We start from the raw sequence: 18865 nt of genomic DNA on the forward strand, positions 1-18865 counted from the left end.
AAACAGATGTCTGGAAACAAATCACACAAACTCTATCCCAGGGTTGTGAAATTATACAATGAGTTGGAAAACAAACGTGCACAACCAAATATCGGTTGGTTGGCCATAGATGTTCAAAACTTTCTCCAAAAATACTTTTCTTTGCCCAGAACTTTGTTATTATTCTGGAAAACCGTCAAACAGGATTTTCTTTTTCTTTTTTGAGAAAATAATAATTATAATTTAATAGAGAAAATCAACAAGATGTCATTTGCCAGTTTAAGCTAACTGGAGGAACTAGTAAGTGCCAACAATGTGGTGTTGTGGCACTCCCTGAAACTCCCAGAGGGCTGAACGGTAAACTGCGGGAACTGTGCCAGAGTCAGCCATGCTACAGCCAAGGGTGACTGGGTGTCAGCTGGAAGACCCTACTGATACAGTCAACTCCAAAATGATTTGGCAAAAAAAATACTATCAAAAACTGTTGAGGGCCTCCCGAGTGGCGTGGTGGTCTAAGGTACTGCATCGCAGTGCTAGCTGTGCCGCTAGAGATTCTGGGTGCGAGTCCATGCTCTGTCGCAGCCAGCCGCGATCGGGAGACCCATGGGGCGGCACTCAATTGCCCAGCGTCATCCGGGTTAAGGCAGTGGTTGGCCGGCAGAGATGTCCTTGTCCTATCGCGCACTAGCGACTCCTGTGGCTGGCCGGGTGCAGTGCACGCTGACACAGTCGCCAGGTGTACGGTGTTTCCTCTGACACATTGATGCGGCTGGCTTCCGGGTTAAGTGGGCATTGTCAAGAAGTAATGCGGCTTGGTTGGGTTGTGTTTCAAGGACGCACGGCTCTCGACCTTCGCCTCTCCCGAATCCGTACGGGAGTTGCAGCGATGTGACAAGACTGTAAACTATCAATTGGATACCATGACATTTTGGAGAAAAAGGGGTAAAATAAAAAATGTAACCGTTGAGCGTGAAAAACCCAGCAGCGTTGCAGTTCTTCACACAAACCAGTGAACCTGGCTCCTACTATCATACCCTGTTCAAAGGTACTTAAGTGATTTGTCTTGTCCATTCACCCTCTGAATGACACACGTACACAATCCATGTCTCAGTTGTCTCAAGGCTTAAAAATCTGTCTTTAACCTGTCTCCTCCCCTTCATCTACACTGATTGAAGTGGATTTAACAAGTGACATCAATAAGGGATCATAACTTTCAACTGGATTCACCTGGTCTGTCTGTCATGGAAACAGCAGCTGTTCTTAATGTTTTGTACACTCAGTGAATATTTCATGCTCCCAAAAATATTTTTGAGAATTATTTTATTAATTATTTTGTTAAACAAAATATATTTCCTGAGCAGTTGTATTAGTAAAAAATTATATAATTTTAAAATGTTTGTTTAGCGTATAATATAGCTCAGTATTTATATCATTTATTTTATACAGTCTTGTTTGCTCATCTTTATCAAGGGTGTCAATCATATTTTAGGTGACTCTATGTCACACATCTATGTGCAATGCCTGACTGGGGGGTGGTGGACTCTGTAGGGGGGCATAGATGTCACACATAGGCTCCATCTTAAATATCAACACATGAATCAAAATGTGTATACACTCAGATAGACACTAGGTCACTGTCCTTTACAATCACAGGAGTGTCCTACTACTTACAGTGTATAGCACCCATCTAGATTGATTGAGAGACACTCGGCACACATGTTTTTAGTGGGAACCTCCAGGCATGAAAAGGGTGAAACACACATAAGTTCATCTTTCAGTGTTTGTTGTCTGTATAATTAAGCCGTCAGCACAAAGGAGAACACGCGCCCATCTGACTCCTCCTACCTTCCTGGTGAGATAAATAAAAGCCATTCAATTGCAGCGTGTCAATTAGCCTGTTGTTGCTGTCAGGGATGACCTTTTCTTTATGGCTCTGGCCAGCACTGAGGCCTCTCATCTGTCTGACCGCTCGGTCCAGCCACAGCCCCAATGACCAGCCACATCTCTGCAGGAGAGGAGACCAAACCTGATTACAAACACTGATCGCCTGCAATCTAACCAGACAGGTTTACCCTCAGGTAGGGTTGGAATGGATACGGTAATATCGAGAGAGATGCAGAACAGACTGAGAAAGAGAGAGAGAGAGAGTAGGAGAAAAACAACACCAGACAAGACAACAACAATGTGATGTAATTGATTTTAATTGTGATTAAAATTAAATGGGCTCTGTACATTTTAAAAGGTTAAATCCAATTGAAGGTGGAAATCACAGCTGGCAATCACGGTCTGTCTAACAGCAGGCTTTTAATGAAGCACCCTGGTCCCCATCATTCATCTGGAGGTGTGTGTGTGTGTGAGAGAGATGGAGATAGAGAAATTGCATCTGGGTAGTAGACACTCTTCATGCATCGTTCTAGGGCAACAGACATCATGTTGTCAGTTATCAACTGACAAATCACAGCTATGATGTAGAGCTGTTACTTTTGTCACAACTTTCTCTTATGTACTGTATGTTGAAGTATAGGTTCCATTTCATTTAAGAAAACAATGAGAACCAATATGATGCAGTGACATTTAGACCTCTCCTAGATTCCCAATCCTTCATCTTTTGAATAATTATTTCCCCAGGCTGTGTTTTGTTATCAATAACTCTTTACTGAATGAAACATATTAATACTGGATAACACCATCATCTCCATCTATTGTTCATTGTCAGCTCCTGACTGCACTGCTCTGTAATGTCAACGAGGAGCATTATTGGTCATATTGGTAAGTTCATCTTAAATGTCCCAGATTTTCTAGTTCAAAGAAATATTACTATCTAACTGCTATACATGTTGAGTTGAGTCAAAGATACTCTGTGGTTGAGTGAGTAAACCCTTTCTTCTCTAACAGATGTGTGGTTTTAACATGATAACGTGTATGTAAATGCCTCCATCTAGTGGTTCATTTAGAACTGCGCACCTGTTTATTGTTCTGGCAGTAGACTATGGGAATATCTCAATTCCATACTCTGTGCGTCCTCTTTCTTCTCTCCTCATCATCTCCTTCTCAAAACCCATTGGATGAGGATGCCAGAGGTTCCTCCCCTCTGACCTTCTCCTCCAATGGGTTTTGAGAAGGAGGCAAGGAGAGAGGACTTGAGGAGTATGCAATTGCGATCTTTCCTATTCCCGCAGTGACCATTGACGAATTAGGAGTCGGGGGTGGAGAATGGCAAGAACAACAATGAACAGCATTTTGATCAATGGGTTAGTAAGCTCACATAACATTCAAGTGATGCTCCAGAACTTTTGTATAGTTTCAGACAGTAGCTTTGAAAGTGGTGCTCATTTTTAGGTACTACAGTACGTCATCCAATTGTGTATTACGTCATCCATTTCGTATGAGATGTTGTTGAATTTTTTTTGCAATTCGTACATTATGTTAGGAATCCAATTCATACAATATGTTACAAATGTGTTGTGCTTAAGATCCCAGACTGCATCTTTAACTTAAAGTTGTGACATGGGATTTACACTAAGTTGGTAGTGTCAGTTGTAGTGTCAGTTGTATGACATAATTCCCAGAGTTTGTTTAATCTTGTTAATGATAAAACAAGCCTTTGTTGTCTAAACGCAATAGTTTGTTTTAGTATGGGCTTTTCTTTAGACATATCTGTCAAGCACAGAACTCATTCATGATTGTCAAGGTACTGTACTTTGTTATTTATCCAAAAGAGGGCGCTAGAAGATGGCACAGACAACTAATCAAGTGGCTTTTAACACATGGCTTTGCTGCTTGTTCAACGCTTCTGTTTGCACTCTAACCATAAGTTAACAGTGGCCTTGCTCTATCCCCCTGATCTGCACCACATCACACAGCACACGTTCATAGCTCTGCTCTACCCTGAGGAAACGCCACACTGGGTCTATACAAGAGGTTGTGCAGTGGAGAACTATGTCCAGCAGCTCCTTTAGTCAAGTCACTTCCTGCTGTGAATAAGCTGACCCCTGTTTACAGGAGCTTTTTCCCCATGACTGGGTCACTGTGAGTGGGAGAGCTGAGTGCGTCTGTCCCTAGTAAACTTAGTGTTCATTGACGCTGCACTTACCGCACACCAGGGGTGTCAAAGTCATTCCATTGTGTCTGCTGGTTTTGTTTTTTCCTTTCAATTAAGTCCTAGACAACCAGGTGAGGGGGGTTCCTTACTAATTAGTGACCTCATTAATCAAGTACAAGGAAAGAGCAAAAAACCCGCAGACACTCGGCCCGCCGTGGAATTAATTTGAAATGTGCCGTACACAGTGAGCAGTGGGCTGAAGCTGGGGTTGTGCCTAGGAGGTGGGGCTGGAGCAGCGGCTGGGACTGGGGCTGGAGCAGTGGTTGGGGCTGGAGCAGCGGCTGGGACTGGGGCTGGAGCAGTGGTTGGGGCTGGAGCAGCGGCTGGGACTGGGACTGGAGCTGTGGTTGGGGCTGGAGCAGCGGCTGGGACTGGGGCTGGAGCAGCAGCTGGGACTGGGGCTGGAGCAGTGGTTGGGGCTGGAGCAGGGGCTGGGACTGGGGCTGGAGCAGCGGCTGAGACTGGGGCTGGAGCAGCGGCTGGGACTGGGGCAGTGGTTGGGGCTGGAGCAGGGGCTGGGGCTGTGGCTGGGGCTTGGGTTAGGGCTGGGACTGGGGCTGGAGCAGGGGCTGGGACTGTGGCTGGGGCTTGGGTTAGGGCTTGGGTTAGGGCTTGGCAGGCTGAGGCTGGGCAGTCCAGAGCTTTATATGGCCTTTCACTGGCATCCCGGTGGCAATTACACTCCAGGACAGGCATGGTATGTGCAACGTAGGCAAGTAGTTAGGAAAAATCTCCTCTACTACGTCAAAGGCTTCTGTCAGTGAAGACGAGAGAGAGAGAGTCTGTGTGAAGAACTGGGAAATGTTTGATGGGGAGCTGGGGAGACACAGAGGTGACAATTAGTTTAGAGGGCTGGGTAATACTACTGAATGAATGAACTGTGAGTAACTAACTTGTTACCAAACTGTTACCATGTAATAACTTTATTCCATGCTGTAAAGTAAAGTGCTACCGAATGTTCGACAAAGGACCACCGCTTTCATTCGGAGTCAGTTTTTGTCAAAGTGTATTTTGCAGACCTGATATCTGGTAATTAAATATGTTCAAATACACAGCCCAAACAAGTACTTTTATATGAGTATTTTAATAGTTACTTGTAAAAACCAAAAAGTCTGCCAAATTGTATTTGACAGGATTTTCAAATACTTATTTCAAATACTATTTTCAAATACCTGCATGGGAGTGTATTTGAGTATTTCAAAAACTTTCCAAGTGTCTTTCCAAATACATAAACATGTTCAACTAATTGTCTTTTCAAATCAAATATATCGGAATACTTACTTCGAATGTATGTGAAAGTCATTGAGATATTTGTAATAATATTTGGACCCAGGTCTGATATTTGGACCCAGGTCTGATATTTGGACCCAGGTCTGATATTTGGACCCAGGTCTGATATTTGGACCCAGGTCTGATATTTGGACCCAAAAAGGTCTATTGAAACAGATTCTGTATTACTGAATTGAACTTAAAGACACAATGTACTGTATATTGAACTGTCCTGCTTATTATTGTTACTGTTACTAGGCAGGCCAAAGTACGATATGTGACATTGCCAACATTGCCTGGATTACACAAGAAAGTCAGACTGTTTCATTTCCTAACACAGTCATTGAACTGTGAACCATAAACGGAAAACAGTCAGTTTGGCTGTTGTGCAATAAGATAGAAGAGGGTAAATATGTAAACCCATGACACCCACTACATAATATAATAATAATAGTATGTGCCATTTAGCAGATGTTTTTATTCAAAGTGACTTACAGTATTGAGGGAGCACAAACATATCCGTACGGGTGAGTCTTGAGTGACCCCAACGAGAATTGAACCCATAACCCTGGTATTGCAACTTGTAAGTGCCATGCTCTACCAACTGTGACACCGTTTTCTACAGAGGCCCCAGAAGTCCAAAGAGAGCAGAAGAGTAGAGCTCAAATGACTTAAAATAGGACGTTTAATGGGCCTCTGTAATTACAGGCTGCTGTAGGCCCTGTGATCTGTCTTCCTGGGGACTTCTGGCTCTCAGTGAAAGAGGGAAGGAAAGAGATGACGTTATTTAAGGTTGGTTCCCCTGATATCTTAAATAGATTCCATGAAACTCACAACTAAAATGGCCTGTTCTGGATTATGGGTAAAAATGTATTAGATGGTTATTTATATTTACAGGAGGCCAACATTCTCTTACCTATAATTTACATTGTTACTTTAATGCCACAGTACCCTACATTTCACTTAAAATTTATGTCAAACAAAAAACAATGATTAGAAAGTTAAAACAAACCATACAGCTCTAGGGAGGAGTGCCAAAGACATGAGAGCACATGAGGTTTTTCTTCCAGCTGCAGTCTGTTACTGATGCTTTGGGTTGGGTCGTTGTGGTAAAGACGCTGTAAAGATTCTGTTGTAAAGATTCCGTTCATGTTTATTTTACTGTATACAGTAATTGTACTGTATAATTTTACTGTATTGTATTACAGCTATAAGGCCTAAAAGGAAAGCAGTATAATTTATACTGTAGGCCTATACAGTTTAGGAATACAGAGTATGTTGCTGTCTGTTCCTCAGGTCAAAGGCTGATATGACATCAGCATTATGTTGTTTGTAAGAATAGGAGGGGGAGAGTTGGGTAGTTCCCTGTGTCATATTTTCCTCTGCTTATGCCAAACGCAGGGTTTGTGTTACACACTTTCTCTCTCTCTCACTCCCTCTCGTCTCTCTCCGTCTCGCTCTCTCTCTCTCACTCCCTCTCTCGACTCTCTTTATCTCTCTCTCTCTCTTTTCTCTTGCGTCTCTCTTTTTATCTCTCTCTCTCTCTCATTCTCTCTCGTCTCTCTCCGTCTCGCTCTCTCTCTCTCACTCCCTCTCTCGACTCTCTTTATCTCTCTCTCTCTCTTTTCTCTCTCGTCTCTCTCTCGCACTCTCTCTCTCTCTCTCTCAAACACGTGGTTTATTTGATTATTTTCCAAACTGCCACGTCTCAGAGTTGTGTGTGTGTTTTGGTAAAGACCCACATACACAGAGGACTGTTTGTCTGCCTGTCTGAGTGTGTGTGTGTGTGTGTGTGTGTGTGTGTGTGTGTGTGTGTGTGTGTGTGTGTGTGTGTGTGTGTGTGTGTGTGTGTGTGTGTGAGAGAGAGAGAGAGAGAGACAGTGTTCAGTGTGGAGAGAGTTAATTAACAACATATCCATGGAATGGGTCTCCCTGCTGTCCCTCTTTTCTCCCTCTCTCTCAGTATATGACCACTGAGTATATGCTATCAGTCAGTGGTGCTGACGACAGTGGGACACTGACTGTGTCTCAGAGTCCTCTCCTCCCCTGCCAGACTGTGTATCCCAGGCTACATGACAGGCAGCACCTCTTTTATTCACACAAGCAGCCCAGGAGGCCGGCCTGGTCGGGGCTGGTAGAGGGGGCAGGGCTATGGTATGGTAATGTGCTCAGAGGAAGTGAGCGCAGGGTAGTGGAATGCTGCTGAGATTAGTAGGACTGACTGACTGCCTGGGAGTTGAGCTGGCTGATCAAGGTTGGCAGGACAGCACTAACCGCTAGCTGCTGAAAGCCTTTCCGGAGATACTGGGGATTATTAGCATCAGGGCCTAACCAGCATATGAAAACATGCCCCATTTCACAGTGGTACCGGTAGAGGACAGCGCTACGTCCAACTATGACAGTCTGGAAGGAATTAACTGGGTGGACTACAGAGACACAGGACAGGGGGGACACCCTGGACATCTAGACACTGTCAGCTCTGATGGTGAGTCTCTCTCTCTCTCGCTCTTTCTCAGACAACTGTTCCTCTCAACTCTTTACAAAGTAGAACAACATAGTTGTCTTGTTAACTAAGAACTGCTTGGAAGAACAGACAGACAACTGAGATGTTTTCTATAGTGTGTTGTTATGAGTGTGACCTGAGGAGAAGTTGTGGGAATGCTTTACATTGTCCTGGGGGCTGGCTGAGACAGAACAGCTGGTTGTATGTTTACCATGGCAATCCTCCAACCTACCTGGTAGATTTCCTTTTCTTGAAGACAGTTTTCCAGCCTATTTTTGACAGCTCAGGGAATTTTCTGTGGGGTGTTATCGTGGGATTTCAGAGATTCATGACAGACTCAAGAAGATTACCCCATCATGAGCCCCCTCATGCCAAATATGTCTGTGGTGACAAAGGGAACATAATTGGAGGGCGAGGGTGGGGGGTGAGGAGGAGGGGGTAGAGGGGGCGGAGAGGCAGGGGGACCAGCCCTGCTTAGGCCTCAAGTGTTCCATCTGACAAAAGATGGAGCACTCTTTGTGCATAGCGTTTATTTCTTTTCACACACAGGGGTTGAGCAGGCTGTTAAACCAGTGAGAAACAGCTTTTTTTCCCTTTTCTTTCTTTTCCCTCTTTCAGTTTCTCAATTCGCTTCTGTATCAAGTGCGAGAAAGTGGATAAACCACTCCTAGGTGGAGAGGAGAGGAGTTTGTAGCCGGGGGGCAGGATTATATGAGACTGCTGATATGCAAGGCTGACATGGGAACCGACCAAGCGTGAGTCTGCTGTATGAGGGAGAGAAAGGAGAGCTTTAATAAAAGGGAGCTGCCTCATAATGAAGCACCCACACAAAACCACAGGCTGGCTGGCCGGGCACACAGACCTACCCCTGCCTGTCCTTCCTTCCATTAATGCCAGGGTAATGAATACACCACCATCACAGGCTGGCCAGCTGGGCACACAGACCTACCCCTGCATGGCCTTCCATCCATTACTGCCAGGGTAATGAATACACCCCCATCACAGGCTGGCCGGCCGGGCACACAGACCTACCCCTGCCTGGCCTTCCATCCATTACTGCCAGGGTAATGAATACACCACCATCACAGGCTGGCCGGCCGGGCACACAAACCTACCCCTGCATGGCCTTCCATCCATTACTGCCAGGGTAGTGAATACACCTCCATCACCGGGCGTGTACACAGTACTGAGTTATAGAGGAAGTGGGTGCTCAATGTTCTGGCCTGGAATGAATTACTATTGTTTCCAAGATAGTTACTATTGGTTGAGCAGTTTTATGGGCAGGGAGAATGCGTGGGCAGGGAGAATGCGTGGGCAGGGAGAAAGCGTGGGCAGGGAGAATGCGTGGGCAGGGAGAAAGCGTGGGCAGGGAGAAAGCGTGGGCAGGGAGAATGCGTGGGCAGGGAGAAAGCGTGGGCAGGGAGAATGCGTGTGTGTACGTTTGTGGTGCACATCTTTGTGACTGTGTCCCTGCATGTGGCGGGAACCTATGCCGTAGAGATATTCTCCACTAGACCACAGGACTGATATCATCATCATAATCTCAAACACCCTGGAATTATGGGACATCTTTGGAATGAAATTGGTATGGAATTCATTCATGACTTGTTTTGTTGGATTTTAGCCTGGGAACAAACTGAAATACAAGTGAAACAAAGCAAATCTAGTGTTCACAATCTAGTGTTTACAATCTAGTGTTTACAATCTAGTGCTCACAATCTAGTGTTTACAATCTAGTGTTTACAATCTAGTGTTCACAATCTAGTGTTTACAATCTAGTGTTCACAATCTAGTGTTTACAATCTAGTGTTTACAATCTAGTCCTCACAATCTAGTGTTTACAATCTAGTGTTTACAATCTAGTGTTCACAATCTAGTGTTCACAATCTAGTGTTTACAATCTAGTGTTCACAATCTAGTGTTTACAATCTAGTGTTCACAATCTAGTGTTTACAATCTAGTGTTCAGAATCTAGTGTTCACAATCTAGTGTTCACAATCTAGTGTTTACAATCTAGTGTTCACAATCTAGTGTTTACAATCTAGTGCTCACAATCTAGTGTTTACAATCTAGTGTTTACAATCTAGTGTTCACAATCTAGTGTTCACAATCTAGGGTTTACAATCTAGTGTTCACAATCTAGTGTTTACAATCTAGTGTTCACAATCTAGTGTTCACAATCTAGTGTTTACAATCTAGTGTTCACAATCTAGTGTTTACAATCTAGTCCTCACAATCTAGTGTTTACAATCTAGTGTTTACAATCTAGTGTTCACAATCTAGTGTTCACAATCTAGTGTTTACAATCTAGTGTTCACAATCTAGTGTTCACAATCTAGTGTTCACAATCTAGTGTTTACAATCTAGTGTTCAGAATCTAGTGTTCACAATCTAGTGTTCACAATCTAGTGTTTACAATCTAGTGTTCACAATCTAGTGTTTACAATCTAGTGCTCACAATCTAGTGTTTACAATCTAGTGTTCACAATCTAGTGTTCAGAATCTAGTGTTTACAATATAGTGTTCACAATCTAGTGTTCAGAATCTAGTGTTCAGAATCTAGTGTTTACAATCTAGTGTTCACAATCTAGTGTTCACAATCTAGTGTTCAGAATCTAGTGTTTACAATCTAGTGTTCACAATCTAGTGTTCAGAATCTAGTGTTTACAATCTAGTGTTCACAATCTAGTGTTCACAATCTAGTGTTCAGAATCTAGTGTTTACAATCTAGTCCTCACAATCTAGTGTTTACAATCTAGTGTTCAGAATCTAGTGTTTACAATCTAGTGTTCACAATCTAGTGTTCACAATCTAGTGTTCAGAATCTAGTGTTTACAATCTAGTGCTCACAATCTAGTGTTTACAATCTAGTGTTTACAATCTAGTGTTTACAATCTAGTGCTCACAATCTAGTGTTTACAATCTAGTGTTCACAATCTAGTGTTCACAATCTAGTGTTTACAATCTAGTGTTCACAATCTAGTGTTTACAATCTAGTGTTTACAATCTAGTGTTCACAATCTAGTGTTTACAATCTAGTGCTCACAATCTAGTGTTTACAATCTAGTGTTCACAATCTAGTGTTCAGAATCTAGTGTTCAGAATCTAGTGTTTACAATCTAGTGTTCACAATCTAGTGTTCACAATCTAGTGTTCAGAATCTAGTGTTTACAATCTAGTGTTCACAATCTAGTGTTCAGAATCTAGTGTTTACAATCTAGTGTTCACAATCTAGTGTTCAGAATCTAGTGTTTACAATCTAGTGTTCACAATCTAGTGTTTACAATCTAGTGTTCAGAATCTAGTGTTCACAATCTAGTGTTCACAATCTAGTGTTTACAATCTAGTGTTCACAATCTAGTGCTCACAATCTAGTGTTTACAATCTAGTGTTCACAATCTAGTGTTCAGAATCTAGTGTTTACAATCTAGTGTTCACAATCTAGTGTTTACAATCTAGTGTTTACAATCTAGTGTTTACAATCTAGTGTTCATAATCTAGTGTTCACAATCTAGTGTTCAGAATCTAGTGTTTACAATCTAGTGTTCACAATCTAGTGTTCAGAATCTAGTGTTTACAATCTAGTGTTCAGAATCTAGTGTTCACAATCTAGTGTTCAGAATCTAGTGTTTACAATCTAGTCCTCACAATCTAGTGTTTACAATCTAGTGTTCAGAATCTAGTGTTTACAATCTAGTGTTCACAATCTAGTGTTCAGAATCTAGTGTTTACAATCTAGTGTTCAGAATCTAGTGTTCACAATCTAGTGTTCAGAATCTAGTGTTTACAATCTAGTCCTCACAATCTAGTGTTTACAATCTAGTGTTCAGAATCTAGTGTTTACAATCTAGTGTTCACAATCTAGTGTTCACAATCTAGTGTTCACAATCTAGTGTTTACAATCTAGTGCTCACAATCTAGTGTTTACAATCTAGTGTTTACAATCTAGTGTTTACAATCTAGTGCTCACAATCTAGTGTTTACAATCTAGTGTTCACAATCTAGTGTTCACAATCTAGTGTTTACAATCTAGTGTTCAGAATCTAGTGTTTACAATCTAGTGTTCACAATCTAGTGTTCACAATCTAGTGTTCAGAATCTAGTGTTTACAATCTAGTGTTCACAATCTAGTGTTCAGAATCTAGTGTTTACAATCTAGTGTTCACAATCTAGTGTTTACAATCTAGTGTTTACAATCTAGTGTTTACAATCTAGTGTTCACAATCTAGTGTTCACAATCTAGTGTTCAGAATCTAGTGTTTACAATCTAGTGTTCACAATCTAGTGTTCAGAATCTAGTGTTTACAATCTAGTGTTCAGAATCTAGTGTTCACAATCTAGTGTTCAGAATCTAGTGTTTACAATCTAGTCCTCACAATCTAGTGTTTACAATCTAGTGTTCAGAATCTAGTGTTTACAATCTAGTGTTCACAATCTAGTGTTCAGAATCTAGTGTTTACAATCTAGTGTTCAGAATCTAGTGTTCACAATCTAGTGTTCAGAATCTAGTGTTTACAATCTAGTCCTCACAATCTAGTGTTTACAATCTAGTGTTCAGAATCTAGTGTTTACAATCTAGTGTTCACAATCTAGTGTTCACAATCTAGTGTTCAGAATCTAGTGTTTACAATCTAGTGCTCACAATCTAGTGTTTACAATCTAGTGTTTACAATCTAGTGCTCACAATCTAGTGTTTACAATCTAGTGTTCACAATCTAGTGTTCACAATCTAGTGTTTACAATCTAGTGTTCAGAATCTAGTGTTTACAATCTAGTGTTCACAATCTAGTGTTCACAATCTAGTGTTCAGAATCTAGTGTTTACAATCTAGTGTTCACAATCTAGTGTTCAGAATCTAGTGTTTACAATCTAGTGTTCACAATCTAGTGTTCACAATCTAGTGTTCAGAATCTAGTGTTTACAATCTAGTGCTCACAATCTAGTGTTTACAATCTAGTGTTCACAATCTAGTGTTTACAATCTAGTGTTCACAATCTAGTGTTCACAATCTAGTGTTCAGAATCTAGTGTTTACAATCTAGTGTTCACAATCTAGTGTTTACAATCTAGTGTTCACAATCTAGTGTTTACAATCTAGTGCTCACAATCTAGTGTTTACAATCTAGTGTTCACAATCTAGTGTTCAGAATCTAGTGTTTACAATCTAGTGTTCACAATCTAGTGTTCAGAATCTAGTGTTTACAATCTAGTGTTCACAATCTAGTGTTCACAATCTAGTGTTTACAATCTAGTGTTCACAAACTAGTGTTTACAATCTAGTGTTCAGAATCTAGTGTTCACAATCTAGTGTTCACAATCTAGTGTTTACAATCTAGTGTTCACAATCTAGTGTTTACAATCTAGTGCTCACAATCTAGTGTTTACAATCTAGTGTTCACAATCTAGTGTTCAGAATCTAGTGTTTACAATCTAGTGTTCAGAATCTAGTGTTTACAATCTAGTGTTCACAATCTAGTGTTCAGAATCTAGTGTTTACAATCTAGTGTTCAGAATCTAGTGTTCGCAATCTAGTGTTCAGAATCTAGTGTTTACAATCTAGTCCTCACAATCTAGTGTTTACAATCTAGTGTTCAGAATCTAGTGTTTACAATCTAGTGTTCACAATCTAGTGTTCAGAATCTAGTGTTTACAATCTAGTGTTCAGAATCTAGTGTTCACAATCTAGTGTTCAGAATCTAGTGTTTACAATCTAGTCCTCACAATCTAGTGTTTACAATCTAGTGTTCAGAATCTAGTGTTTACAATCTAGTGTTCACAATCTAGTGTTCACAATCTAGTGTTCAGAATCTAGTGTTTACAATCTAGTGCTCACAATCTAGTGTTTACAATCTAGTGTTTACAATCTAGTGTTTACAATCTAGTGCTCACAATCTAGTGTTTACAATCTAGTGTTTACAATCTAGTGTTCACAATCTAGTGTTCACAATCTAGTGTTTACAATCTAGTGTTCAGAATCTAGTGTTTACAATCTAGTGTTCACAATCTAGTGTTCACAATCTAGTGTTCAGAATCTAGTGTTTACAATCTAGTGTTCACAATCTAGTGTTCAGAATCTAGTGTTTACAATCTAGTGTTCACAATCTAGTGTTCACAATCTAGTGTTCAGAATCTAGTGTTTACAATCTAGTGCTCACAATCTAGTGTTTACAATCTAGTGTTCACAATCTAGTGTTCACAATCTAGTGTTCAGAATCTAGTGTTTACAATCTAGTGTTCACAATCTAGTGTTCACAATCTAGTGTTCAGAATCTAGTGTTTACAATCTAGTGTTCACAATCTAGTGTTCAGAATCTAGTGTTTACAATCTAGTGTTCACAATCTAGTGTTCACAGGCAACCTCAATTTAACCCAGTTTGCAAAAACACAGCTGTTATGTGTTATTACTGGCAGTTCATGTTTTGTCCATAAGAGGGGCTCCTGAATGAATAAAACAGCTGATGGCATGAAATGACCTGGAATGGTTCTCCAAGCCTGTTGAGCTCTCTCTTTCTGCACATCCCTGTTTTGAGATGACTGTGAACTCTCCCCTTCTTCTTCCTCTTAATCTCTCTCTCTGTCTTTCTCTCTCGGGCAGTGAGGTTTCCAGAGAGAGAGATAGACAGAGAGAGCTATGTCACCATTTCCCACTGACAGGAAGAATAACATCTAGGAAGTGAGATGGAAACAGATGACTAGGAACTAGTAAAAATTTATATTATTATCTTGGGTGGCGTGTTGCGTATGTGTTTGTAGGAAAAGGAGGAGTTGTTGGTGAGGTGAAGTGAGGGAGGAGATTGTTGAAGTAAAGGAGGCTATCATAGATGGTGTGATGGAGGGAAGAGATGTGTGAGTCTGGTATGGTTGGGTAGAGAGGGTGGAGGAGAGGAGGGAGACAGCCACAGTCACAGTGCTAACTCTGTTCCAGGCTGATCGCCCTGCTCTCTCCAGAGCTGGTCTGGACTGGACTACACACTGTGGCCATTGTACCAGAGAAGCCTTCCACTAGAGTGGTAGCTACCTAGGAGTCAGTCAGTTCTAGTCAGTCAGTCAGCCAGTCAGTTTATCCACTATACAATATCTGGCAAGGCTGCATTTGCGCATGACCGAATTAGTTGTGAGAATTTGTGTGTGTGAAATAGTGTGTTTGAGTGAATGTGTGTGAGAGAGTGTGTCTGAGTGAATGTCTGCATCAGCACTATCATCATGTCCTACAGTATTGTTGCCTTGCTGTAATCTAATCCACTATTGAAGGAATCTTTAGTTTTGTCTTCTATACAGAAAACAGTTAGCCTCATACTGAACGGTACAGTACAGAACAGAACAGTAGATTACGTGAGGGGAGTATCATTGTTTTCCTTCCTGGGTCTTCCCAGCCTGTCTTCAGGAGAACAGTGTCCATTCCTGTCATTCTGTCCCACATGCTTCATAGATAGTCTTGACCTCATAGAGATAAACACCCACTCTGCAGACAGCTGATTCTGTGTGTGTGGACTGAGTGATGACCGATGGGCTCTGGACAGCTGGACTGCTAATTTGAACCCTGAGACCAGTGACAGATAAAGAGTCAGTCACAAGAATTTATCATGAAGGGAAACTGAAGTGTAAAGGATGGCTTGCAGACCGGTGTCAGTTACTGATTTGTAGTAGAATAAGGATGGCTAGTTGGCTGTGTTGATTAGGGGACTTTCCACTATACATTTCTTCTATACATTCATGTTACATGACAATATTTTCTCAAAACCATTTCTTTCTGTAAATCTGTAGGCAATGTGTTACTTCACATCACATCAATGCTTCCGTTGATAGAAGTGGTGACCAAGCTCCTGTATTTAGAACTGTTAAACATATGATTTTAGACTGAGAAAAATGCATACAAATAATGCCCTATAGAGTGTACTCTGCTCTGCTGTCCCATGTGGCTTACACATTACCCTGTGTTCCCCATAGGGCTCTGGTCAAAAGTAGTGTACTATTATAGGGATAGGGTACCATTTTAGGACACAACCCCACTAGCTACAGCTACAGTTGTCTCCCTGAGTGGCTATAGCATAGCACTGCTGGTAGGGTAGGGTTAGCTGTATTATTCTACTAGAGCCCCTTGGGTTAGAGCTATGAGAGACATGTAACAACAAACGGGGCTATTTTAAAGTGGGAGTTGGCAGTCCTTTATGTAGGGAATGACTGTGTGTTTTCCACAGCCTCTAGCTTGCCCGGTAACAATGAATCCCCTCACTCCTGATTGGGCTGCTACAGTGTATTAGCTTCTGTTGAAAGACAAACAGTCCTCAAAGACTGTGTCCCAAATGGCACATTATCCCCTATTGAATGAACCCTTTGGGCCCTGATCAAAAGTAGTGCACCATACAGGGAATAGGATGCAATTTGGGACTAACCCTAAGTCTTCAGGAGAGTGTCACTGTAATGTATAATAGCTTGACTTGAGGAATTAACAGCATGCACAAAAACAACACCTACATAATTCAACTCTCTGAAGAAAGTCATGACCTGATGTGCAATTATGTTGTATATATTTGTCACTTTGCCTTGTTATACCTGTATCCAAAGAATGTTCACCTGTTGCTGTTTCTGTCTGCCCTGTTTCTGGATCCACCTTTTGTGCCAATTTTGTGTCAGTTTGATTGTCCAATTGGTGGCCCCCCTCCTCTGTACAGATGTAGGATCTTAATTTGATCACTCTTTTGTTGCTGATCATTTTCCTGCACAGCAAACCTATAGTGTATTTGAGTTTTAAAAAGGCTTCTAAAGTTTGTAATTTCCACTTTGAAATTTGCCCTAAAGAAAAAGGTATCAACCCCTACAAGCATGTTCATGAATTATAATCCACATATTAATTCACATTTCCTGTTGCAGCAGGATTATTTTTCTGCTGTAGCTGGTGAAGATCCTACAACTGTACTGTACAGTGCTCCTCTGCCACTCACTGTGGTGCTGTAATCACCCTTTACTAACCATAACCATAACCTACTGTAATCCTAACCACCCTCCTTCTACGCCGTTCTCCATCATTAGCGCACATCAAAGCTAGCACACAGCGCCTCAGCACAGCGGGCTAGCATTCCTCTGCTCTACTGGGCAGCTGCTGTTGTTCATGAAAAACACCACTATAGTTAACGATGGCCTATTGTTGTCGCAGAAAACACAGGTTTTTTTCCAGGGAAAAAGGGATGAGGGTAGATAATAACAACAAAATGGAACGGTCCATTTAAATAACTTTCTCCTAGGTAGCTCAAGATGTTCTTAAAACCTTGAAGAAAAATTAACTGTGATGAAAAATACTTCAGTCATTCAGAATTCTGAAGAATATTACTTGTGAATTTGGATATAATTGTCTTTATTTTTTAGATGACAGTAATTGAACAATTTATGTATATATCAAAAATATCCACAATCCCACTTCAGTCCTCTCAATCAGTATATCTTCATCTCCATAGCAGATTACAAAGGGAAACCCAGACGCGAGCTGCCCAGTGACACGAGCCTACCAGACGAGCTAAATGCCTTTTATTAAGTACACTGAAGCATGCATGAGAGCACCAGCTGTTCTGGATGACTGTGTGATAACGCTCTCGGTAGCCAATGTGAACAAAACCTTTAAACAGGTCCACATTCACAAAGCCGCTGGGCCAGACGGATTACCAGGACGTATACTCAAAGCATGTGCGGACCAACTGTTAAGTGTCTTCACTGACATTTTCATCCTCTCCCTGACTGAGTCTGTAATACCACCATGTTTCAAGCAGACCACCATAGTCCCTGTACCCAAGGAAGTGAAGATAACCTGCCTAAATGATTACCGCCCCGTGGCACTCACGTCGGTAGCCATGAAGTGCTTTGAAAGACTGGTCATGGCTCACATCAACAGCATCCTCCCGGACACCCTAGACCCGCTACAATTTGCTTACCGCCCCAACAGATCCACAGTTGACGCAATCTCAATCGTACTCCACACTGCCCTTTCTCACAAAAGGAACACCTACTGTATGTGAGAATGCTGTTCATTGACTACAGCTCAGCTTTCAACACCATAGTTCCCACGAAGCTCATCACTAAGCTAAGGACTCTGGGGACTAAACACCTCCCTCTGCAACTGGATCCTGGACTTCCTGACAGTCCGCCCCCAGGTGGTAAGAGTAGGCAACAACACATCTGCCACGCTGATCCTTAACACTGGGGCCCCTCGGGGGTGTTTACTTAGTCCACTCCTGTATTCCCTGTTCACCCACGACTGCGTGGCCAAACACGATTCCAACACCATCATTAAATTTGCTGACAACACAACAGTGGTAGGCCTGATCACCGACAATGATGAGACGGCCTATAGGGAGGAGGTCAGAAAACTGGCAGTGTGGTCCCAGGACCACAACCTCAACCGCAATGTGAGCAAGACAAAGGAGTTGATCGTGGACTACAGGAAAAGGCGGGCCGAACAGGCCCCCATTACATTGAAGGAGCTGTAGTGGAGCGAGTCGAGAGTTTCAAGTTCCTTGGTGTCCACATCACCAACAAACTATCATGGTCCAAACATACCAAGACAGTCATGAAGAGGGCACGACAAAACCTTTTCCCTCTCAGGAGACTGAAAAGATTTGTCATGGGTCCCCAGCTCCTCAAAGGGTTCTAAAGCTTTGCATCACCGCCTGCTATGGCAACTGCTCGGCATCTGACTGTAAGGCGCTACAGAGGGTAGTGCGAACAATCCAGTACATCACTGGGACCAAGCTCCCTGCCATCCAGGAACTATACAATAGGCAGCTTCAGAGGAAAGCCCATAAAATGATCAGAGACTCCAGTCACCCAAGTTATAGACTGTTTTCTCTGCTACCGCACGGCAAGCGGTACCGGAGCACCAAAAGGCTCCTCAACAGCTTCTACCCCCAAGCCATAAGACTGCTAAACAATTAATAAAATCGCCACCGGACAATTTACATTAACCCCCCCACCCCCTCTCGCCTTTTGTACACTGATGCTACTCACTGTTTATTATCTATGCAT

The 18865-nt window shown here is 42.0% G+C and overlaps 1 protein-coding gene across 3 annotated transcripts in view; it reads left to right on the forward strand.

Annotated features, from left to right (window-relative positions):
• Positions 1–3159: 3159 nt before the first annotated feature.
• The window catches only part of LOC110526617 (solute carrier family 12 member 4), a 75023-nt gene continuing 59317 nt past the window's right edge, over positions 3160–18865 (forward strand). The window contains exon 1 of one of the 3 annotated variants that reach the window (XM_090238922.1): positions 3160–3230. In XM_090238922.1, coding sequence (XP_090095048.1) covers positions 3227–3230 — 4 coding nt within the window. In that variant the 5' untranslated portion in view covers positions 3160–3226. Of the gene's footprint in view, positions 3231–6717; positions 7836–18865 lie in introns of those variants that run through there. The other 2 variants (XM_021607733.3, XR_016496885.1) reach the window with 2 other exon arrangements.

This window comes from Oncorhynchus mykiss, chromosome 6 (genome assembly GCF_057628025.1).
Source record: "Oncorhynchus mykiss isolate SJ-2025 chromosome 6, ASM5762802v1, whole genome shotgun sequence".
Taxonomy (NCBI): Eukaryota; Metazoa; Chordata; class Actinopteri; order Salmoniformes; family Salmonidae; genus Oncorhynchus; species Oncorhynchus mykiss.